This window comes from Lutjanus erythropterus, chromosome 23 (genome assembly GCF_056507025.1).
Source record: "Lutjanus erythropterus isolate fLutEry1 chromosome 23, fLutEry1.hap2, whole genome shotgun sequence".
NCBI lineage: Eukaryota > Metazoa > Chordata > Actinopteri > Lutjaniformes > Lutjanidae > Lutjanus > Lutjanus erythropterus.
In genome coordinates this window covers 15,871,421-15,881,358 of record NC_139339.1, presented here as the reverse complement: position 1 = coordinate 15,881,358, position 9,938 = coordinate 15,871,421, and the positions used below count along the sequence as shown (strand labels likewise).

Genomic DNA, 9,938 nt, shown 5'->3' with positions numbered 1-9,938 from the left:
CCTGTAAACACAACAACAGCAACTGTATAACACAATTATGTCACAAGTTGTTTAAAAGAGACTACTCAACAGCCAGTGACGAGCCAAGCAGCCTCTGAAGGGAAAAAACAGCTTACAAACAGACTGATCTGACTATCACAAACAGTCTGAGTAGGAAATGAAGAAAGGAACAGCAGAGTTTAGCTGTTTACATCAAGAAATGCATAAGGCTAAAGGTGCAATGGTGATTAAATGGCATGATCATTTTTTTAAATATTGAGCAGATTTATAATAATATATATAATAATATAATAATATATAATATAATATAATTTAAGATTTGTCAAAAATGGCAGTCTGTGTTTAATCAACATTGTCAGAAATATGAAATATAAAAATGCCAAAATACCCCAGTGTGGGGCGTTAAGTGTGACTTCTTAAGTTTATAAATCCAAGTTAATGCTGAATGTCCATGATACAATTAAAAAACATTACATTTAGCAGAGATGTTACATCACTCCAGGAAGAGAATGTGATACAGTAGATAAATAAGTTTCAGCTGAAATAAACAGAATAAATCACTAAAATATAAAGTGAAAAAACACAAATTGTTCACCTTCAGCATGTCCGCACTAAAATAAAGATCAGAACTTCATCAGACAGTAATGAAAGGCATTTAAAATCCAGCTTGAGTTTCATCAGTGCATGATTTTGTTTTTCAATCAGCAGTGTTAGGGCTCCACAATAAAGCACAATATTATCTGAATCGCAGAAGTGTATTAACCAAACTGCAGGACAAGAACCAAAATGCATTTTTAGTGTTTTTAGCAGGTGTAGCGCTGCAGAGATGACCTGACCTAAAAATCTTGTTCTCCACATGAAAGAAAAATGTTTGTTTGGTACAAAGCTGTATGAATGCTGTAGACACATAATACCTTAGACCATATGCTATTCATATTTAACATAGTTCTCAACTCTGAAGCAGGTCAAGTCAGTGACCCGTATCATGTCTACAAATTTACTACGTAGATAAAAAAAACAGTCGACTTCTGAACATCATGAAATTATAAAGTCAGTGATGTACTCACAGAATAACCCCAGAGCACATCGCAAAGTGTGCCACATCTTCACGTCCAACAAAATGGTCAAATTTATATCAATGATAAGGCAGCAGAGTGAGAGGAGAGAAGTTAACCAACTTTTTCTTGAACATCTTATCAGTATATGTTCTTCCTTCCTTTTTACACCTAACTCAAAGAACTACGGTGGTTCTGACCACAGCATACTGTGACATTTATGATTCCTGCCCTCTTTAAAACTGCTCATCCATGACACATAAGATCATCATATTTAATCACACATACCTAGCATTTTATTGTGTTCACTTGTGCATGTGCAAAAAATTTTTGTTTGTTTGTTTTCAAACAGAACTTTCACGTTTTCACTGCAATGGTTGAAGACAGATCTTGAGTTACAGCGTTTGCCATACATTTTTCCCAACAGTAAATTATTTTAAGGGTGAGTATTTCTGAAAAATGAATGTCCACCTTTGAAATATGTATCTGTATGTATGTATACTTACAGTATTAAAAGGACATGATCAGCACTCACCGAAATACATTTATTACACACTCTCAAAGTGACTGAAATGCTTCTTTTAAGCTGTACAAGAAAAAAACATTTTATTTTAAAATATCCGCCTTCGTCCCCAGTCTATATCACAAAATCAAGCTGCAGTAATACAGAGAAAATCATCCCACAATATCAGCAGAGAATCATGTTCTCACCTTGTGATGAAATTGTGGTTTTAAGTTTGGTTGCAACCCCAAACACAGGAAATGACTATCTGATGGCATGACTGAACTCAAGCAACAGAAGTTACTCTAAAATCAATTAAACAAGAGAGAAGAGAATTATAACTTTACTTGTCACTTAATCATGAAGAGATCCAAAGTCCTGCCCCATTTTCCAATTAGCCTGTTTTCCATTAAGTGGCTGTAACTCAGTGAGTTCTCTTAAAGAAAACAATTAAGAGAACAACACTTCTTTTTTGTTGACATTCAATAAGCAGTTATCATGAGGAGTTAACAGGGTGTTAGAAGTGCCTGGCAGCCGTGTGGTCCATAATTTTGTTAATATCTTCGCTGTAAGTTATGTATAATGGTGAAATGCAAAAAGAAAACCTAAATTAATATATATATCGTTTAAGATGAGGCGTTTGATTTGTACTTTCAAGACAGAATATGACCGAATATCTTTTGTCACTTCAGAAAGACTGATTAAAGAAACCCTCTGTGAGAAAGCCCATAGAAGCTAGAGCAGCGTTGTTCAAATTAAACAATGCTCTTGAGGATCTTTTTAACACCTCAAAAAGATTTAAAAGATCATGTAACCATAGTCAACCTAAAACTGAAAAAAAAACATTTTAAAGCAAAAATAAAATAAAAAAGTAAAGCAGTCTATATGCAAATGTTACATCTTTATTCACAGGTATATCAAATCACTTACTAATCCAACATAAATACAAAAGTAGCACAGATTCATAACACACTGACACACACTTCCTCCCTCCCTTCTTCTCAGTATACAAAATGAAATGTTAAAGGTTGTGATGGAAAATAACACAAAAATAACAAACGTAATGTAATGTAAAATAATAATGGACAGTCCACTACAAGGAGAGTCCACTATGGGTTGTTTCTCAGGTAAAAGGCGAGGCCACATCTTGTTAAACTGAGACTCAGAGAGAGCCTTATTTTTCCGATATGTCGCATGTAGGTCAAGTCTTTGAGCCACAGCTCAAAAGCGGGAACCTCCTTCTTCTTCCAGAGTGTCAGAATTAATTTTTTGGCTGTAATCAAACCATCCGAGGGAAGCTGCTGCTGTGTTCTTCTGAATGAAGCTGTGAATGTGAGGTTCCCAGCACAATAACTGTCCAGTATCTCTCTATCCTGGGACAGAGGACCAAGCTGTGGAGGAGATTTACCTCTGTCGTACTGCCTTTGCTTTGAGCTTGGATTCAGAATAGTGGAGTCTGTTGATAACACTGAATAAGACAGTGCCTCGAGTTGACTGAGCAAGCATTAATCTTTTTTAAGGCTTGCATACATAGTCGCTTGGCCAAACCAAATAACACAAAGGGGAAAACAAGATGGACACTAACTACAACTAATACAAGGAAAAATCTAACTAAAGCCTGATCCCCCACCTCTGACTTGGCAGCACATGTTTTGGTTTGATGAGCTTCAGCCCTCAGAGACACTTTTTGCTCAACCAGGAAGAGAACCGTCACTAACAACCACAGTAAATCAAAGACAATGAAACACACGGTTAATGTGACAGTTTAACCTCACACTTTAAGAATGCATGCACTTAAAGAAAATCAACAAGACTGCAAATCAAACAAACTGTGTAATGTGATTATTTGGTGTGGCTGACTGCAAATGAAAACTGTCTATTCTTCATGGCAACACTGCTATACAGACTTTAGGACGCTGTAATTGACCAATCAGAATAGAGTATTTAACAAAGCCATGTAATAACATGGTTTGCAAGCAGCTATGATACCAACATGATATTTTCAGCAAGATGAGTTACGTATGTCTGTAGTATTTGTGATAAAGCAGAAACTCTCATTGTTCAGCTGATGGTCTACAGCTCACTGCTGCTGCCACCGACAACACTGGATGTTACATTACACAACGTTTTAGTTGTCAATTCAGTTCAGTTCTTACACTCGCAGCTGAAAAAATACACATAAGTCCCACTATCTTCTCTGAAAGAAAACAAATATGCAAAATACTGCACAAAAAAAAATGCATATTCCATAAATATGTGTCCATGGATGTCCATATCATCATTCAGATATCTTGTTTTGCCTACTGGTGCTGCTGTGTCTTCTTAGTTTTTGGTTTTTTGCAACACACTGTACACCGTGTCAATTTGCGCAGGCTGCTCTGCCTGATCCGGGGTGACAGAATGTGAATTTGATGCCTCATGTATCTGCACGTGGCCCTTTTCACTTTTACTGCTGTCACCGTTGCCAGCCGAGGCTTTCGCATTTGTTGCCTGTAAAAAGCTGTAGACAGTATCCACTGTCTGGCCCAGTTCCTCTCTTGGGCTGCTGGTCTGACTGGGCTGCATGGCGTCCACATTTTCATAAGCAGCATCAGCTTCGCTGGAAGAAGAGGTAGAGGCTCTGGGTGCACGTTGTGGCTGTGCCTCCACTGGATGGCTTTGTCTCAACTGAACAGGAGATGTCTAGAAATAATACCGTAAAATATGTTTTCAGTCTTTTACACAAAATGTGACATACTTTGACAACACACCTTCTAGCATGATTGGGAAGGTTAAAAGTAAGTAAAGTAAAAAGACTAATAAAATAAATGGATAAATGAACATCAGTATCATCAATATTTTCAGTCAATTACGGGCAGGTTGTAAAACATGAAGTGGCTTCTCAGTATTCACACCTGCAACAAGCACCTCTTGTCCTCATAAATGTTCCCCATTGTGCTACATTAAGTCACCCCAAGCATCTGTATTGTATGTTGCATAAAAAAAAGTTTTTATATCTGTGCATGTTGCATCCAACATATCGGACTTTAATGTGTAAGACACGAGTGCATCGGTTCAGACGGCCTGTATCGGTAAAAAGCTGAACGTGAATTGGAAACGAATCGATGCAGCACTGATGCTCTAATTAGGGCGCACATACATTTTTGGCGTCGGGGAGCTGCCACATTAACTTTCCCCCGTTGTCTCTCGCCTCTTGCCTCTGCCTGCACCGCTCTCACTGGACGCCTGCTGCTGCGTTCACACAAAACAAGTGCTCCCTCCTCCCTCTCCTGTGTCTCCTCTTCATTTGCTCTAAACAGACCGCGCTGAAAACGTGGTGGGTGTAGAATAAGTTTGGGTTTTATAAGACGAAAAATGCTGCTGCGAATCATTTATGCAAAAACGTGTCTGACAGCAGAGTACAGAGCCACAAGTCTGACCCACAGAGACATCATGTCCCTGTGAGAGCAGGTAACACAGAACATCACTGTTCCTCCACACTCATCAAAACCACAGCACTCTTCATATGAGACAGAGCAGCAGATCATCTTACTGCAAAAATACTAATATTTTAAACAGTTTTAAAGTTACAAAGATAGTTAAACTATCAGGATTTCTTTTCACAACTAATAGCACTCTACAAATGTAGCATTAATTGAATCAAAATGTAAAGATTCACACATTGCATTATCTTGCATTGCATCATATTATATCGTATCATGACAGAGCTGAATCGTATCGAACCAAATCGATCGCTATTTAAAAATTTATAAGATATATCGTATCATCGAACATGCAACAAGAGATGTATCGAACTGGTCTCAGTCCGTGAGATGCACACCCGTAATGTGCGCCCATGTACGTCCATATCAGGCCAATATATTAGTGTGGCTTTAACCAAAACATTAAAAGCACCAATAACAGTGAAGCATTTCAAGATTTTTACGTGTCAAACTGATCTAAGCAGTTAGACTACAGACAACTTTTGTCTCAGCTTGTTTGTAACAGTTTACTACAGTGCACATAAGAAGCAGCGTAGGAGCTGGTAAAAATGATGAGTGTATCCTCCTTTGGCGTAACAGTGGTTAAAAGGGTTGGTAATACTTGATGTACTTGAGAAAAGGTACTCTGTTTTTTCTATTATTCCACTTTTGCTTCTTAAATGTTCTTAAAATACCCCTGTATTATGTGAAACGTCCTATAAATACAGTTAAGAGTACAGAAATAGCTGCCATGCAGTTGCCGTACCAGTGCTTTACACTTCAGAAGCATTTTTACTGAAATTTTAAGAATGAACTATATGACATAATATATCCTGTTACTGTACATTCTCCGATTAGACAGTGGTTTAAATTTTAGGCCGTACCGCCCGGCCCTACTTTAAAGCAAAGCTCAATTTCACATCTTGAAGTTGCTGAAATCACTTTACAGTACAGCTCCCAACATCAACTACTTCTAAGTTTATGTACATCCTCAAAGTTATATCACAAAGATAAATTTAAAGGTAGAATCAGTAGGATTTGAGCTATCTGATAATGCGCTGGAATAATCCAGGAAGTAAAACACTAATGTTTTGGGTTGGTGAAATGTCCTGAGCACAGCAATATAATAAGAAAAATAAGGATATAAAGCCAGACAGCAGGGTTTATGAAGATGCAACCACCACTACACACTTCTAGTGGGTCACAAGTGAAAAGGATTATGTTCATTTGAGTCATTGTTTTTTAGGAAATTGTTGCATATCATGTCTTTAAATATTAGTAAGTAAATTCAGCTTACCTGGTGGTTATTGCGTTCTCTTGAGCAGTGCCTCTTAACCACACAGACAATAAATATACAGATGAATGCACACACTGCAGTGGTTGCTACTATTATTATTATTTTTATCACCACAATAAATGTCTCTGGTCTCTTCTTATGTTCAGACTTATTAAAACCTGGAAAGACACGGAGAAACATTTTAGCAGAGAATAAAATCTTTGTTATGGGGCAAAAATCACCAAGAAAGAAAGAAATCAATATATATTTTCTGGAATTAAAGCTTCAATGAGAGCTTTGGGTGAACCCCAGTAAAGTAGTAGTAGTATGTAAAATGTATGTGAGTTGAAAGAAATGTCAATTGATTTGATAAACTTGATCGACACTTTATCTGAAACAGTGTTGCTCTGTCAATCTACTGTCTACTATTCATCATCCACAGCACATCCATTTTTAAATTCACATACTGTACATTTTCATTACATCGTTATTAAATTATAAGCATTTGTAATTACTTTTACTTAATATTTAAATGACAGTTATGTCTTTTCTTATGAATAATATGAATGATGAATGTAAGATGAGGAGAATGATAAAACATTGTTCTGTTTGCATCATATCACAACTGTTTTTTGTTAATAAAATCTCTTGAAAATGTATCACTATTTTTCATTTCACCTCCATTTTTGTCTGTTAATTTTGGTTACTTCCACCCCTCATGCCCCATAGCTCTCACTGAGTGAGCGACAAATGAACAAACACAGACTTCTGAAAAACATCACATTATACTTACACGTTGCCTCCATGCTTTCAGACACATTGCTTGTGCTGACATAGTTGTTGCCACTGCAGACAATAGATCTGTTGTGGGCAGAGACGGTGATGTTGACCTTACTGAGTGATACCTGAGATGTTTTGCATCTGTCTGCATCACAGACGGACCATGCCCAGTCATTCTGGACGGAGCAGTTGACTGAGATGTTGCAGAATCCAGCAGTGTGGTTGGAGCGAATCACTGACATCCTGATGATAGGTATGGGAACATTTTCTGCAGCCAAAAAAGCAGATAAATTAAAGGCATTAGATCATTTGTTGGCACTTGGCACCCTCTGGTGGTAATTTGGAATCACAACATCACTTACAAAATTCTTACGGGTGAACATAGTACATAAACAACATGAAGTATCCATATTTCTCCACTAAATCCGCATGTACAACAGTGTTGTGGTGTGTTTTATCATACGTACACCCCAAATTTACATGAAGGTTCAGGCTACATGTTCTTTATCGGTCATTTAAAAGATAAGACATAGATACATGGATAAGATAAGATAAGACATAGATAGGCAGGAGTGAAAGAGTGAGAATTTTTAAAACTTTTACAGTGTACTAAAATGAATAGAAACTATTGTGCATTTTACTTAGATTTGTGGCCTGGACTGTAGACCTTTTTGAAGTCATAATGAATAAAAGTATATGTATTACAAGGATTGGGTGAAGTTAATTACGTATCATAATGTCATGAAAGGTTTGACAAATTCTTAAAGTTGATCATCAGCAAAATACTGCAAGATTTATGAACTTTGTATCGTAAGGACTCCCATAGTAATCTTAAATAATGAAATCTACTGACCACGAAGGCCTATACACCAAATAAAAACAAAACAAAGTTGTTTAGAACTTACCTTGAACAATTAGTCTGTGGGTCTCTTCTGATACGTCCAAGTTTTTCTTGGTAATGGTAACTTTATAGTTGCCACTGTCTGTCTCATTGAGCTTCTTGATACACAGGGAGAGGTCACTCTGATTAAAATCCGCTTTGTCTGTGTACTTCTCTGAGACCCTTTTATCATAGACAATAACTAGTTTCTCAAATTCCCACCGAACACCTGCATATGGTGGTGATGGTGGTTTTCCAATTTGAAAACAAATTGAGCTGTTTTTCACCCGGTAGTGCTTTCTTGCAGGGTCCTCTGCTGCAATCCCTGATAGGAAACATTCCATTATATTATTAAAAGAAATAGACTACAGTACATTACCTATGTAAAAAAGCAAATGCAGCAATAATATGACTACAAATATCCTATGATGCATGTAATAAGCATAGACATAAAATAAAGTCTCTTGCCTAGACCCTTGCCTCATGTTAAATTTTGCCTTATTCCAACTAAATGAATGAAATCTCTTACCTGCAATAATCCAACAACTCAGAAGAAACAGCATTTTCAATCCACTCAGTTTTTCGCACTTAACATCAGTTAGTGTGAACCAGGAAACAAGTTTAACATGGGTTTGATGAGTGCAGCAAAGCATTAACGTAGCAAACAAAGGAAAGAAGATGTCAGATGTCTTTGAAAGGGCAGGAAACACACGTAGTACAGCTGCAAAAAAAAAAAAAATCCAGTTCCAGTGAAGGAGAGCTAACACGTAATTTGTTTAAGTTTATTTGAATGCAACCCACATCGTCTGCTCCCAGTGTAAAATTAACATTGCTCCGTTTATTCACGGTTCCTTATATCCCTCATTTGAGGGGCAAGACAACAGATTTTTGTTGCTGCAATGTGACTGTAAGGTAGTTGCATCTAATAATATTGAAACCAAATTTCATAACTTCTCAAATGTTTGGTGTCACAGTTAAATGGTCAGCACAGCTGAATTTGGGGGAGATCATTACAGATTGAATACTTCAGTCTCACTCCTGCTATTTAATCCACCACTCTGTTGTACTGTAATGGGAGAAGCTGAGATTTTGCTAATTTGTCCTAAAAATATCTTTAATTCTCTGTGGGTGTTGAACATTTACCTGTAAGTTTATTTGAGTTTCAAAATGTGATGAGGAAACATAACGGTGTGGCTATGGGGATTTCTGCACAGGAAACAGAGCATGTTTTCACACTGAGCAACTCAGTATCATTGTCAGTCTTGCACTCAAAAAGATGGCAGTGAAGTCACACACAACCACATACATGTGCACACATGATGTGCTTAATGCTCTTTGCCCATCAGCAGCTTTATTAGCTGGTTTCAGCCTGAAACTTGGCCGGTGTTGTCACACAGACGGGGGAACCCTGCCAGAGACTGATGTGTGACATTTGTTGCTGTCTTTCCGGTGTGAATGTGGTGGTGAGTGAGTTGAGGCTTCAGCTTCTGAAACAAGCTTGCATTTCTAAACTAGGACCATTAATCTTACATTAAATGTTTAGTTCTAAACTTTTCATACCACTATCCTGAAGTCAGTGTTGGTTGTCGCTTAAACTGACTGGTCAGATGACACCAGAGCCACAGGTTTGTCCAATCAGGGTCCTTTGTAGGCGAGGCGTTTTGGTAAACTATCAGCAATCAGATGCATTTTTAAACCATTGTATTAACAGCTGAAAGTACTGCTCCTCTCAGTGTTAGTAAATCATCATTTTAAAAATCACATTGTGTAGGCAGTTCAAACAGGAATCATTTTTCATGCACACACACATAGTCATGTTGTAAATAATATATTTATTAAAAGAGCCACTTAAAAAGTGCTTACATGTAAAAAGTTAGACCAATGAGCTTCCAGTATTATGAGTGATCCGTATAAAATGTACAGTAGGTTTTACAGTATAAACAAGCACAACCTTGTACCAGACGCCGATACTGAAATATTTTCT

The 9,938-nt window shown here is 37.3% G+C and overlaps 1 protein-coding gene across 1 annotated transcript; it reads right to left on the bottom strand.

The window, feature by feature from the left end:
- Positions 1–2,121: 2,121 nt before the first annotated feature.
- On the bottom strand, positions 2,122–8,755 carry LOC146305862 (uncharacterized). The gene is given in 6 exon segments (XM_084712260.1): positions 2,122–3,893; positions 3,895–4,239; positions 6,316–6,473; positions 7,088–7,342; positions 7,980–8,279; positions 8,484–8,755. Coding segments are annotated over 6 exon segments (1,218 nt in total). The 5' UTR covers positions 8,608–8,755; the 3' UTR covers positions 2,122–3,857.
- Positions 8,756–9,938: the final 1,183 nt, after the last annotated feature.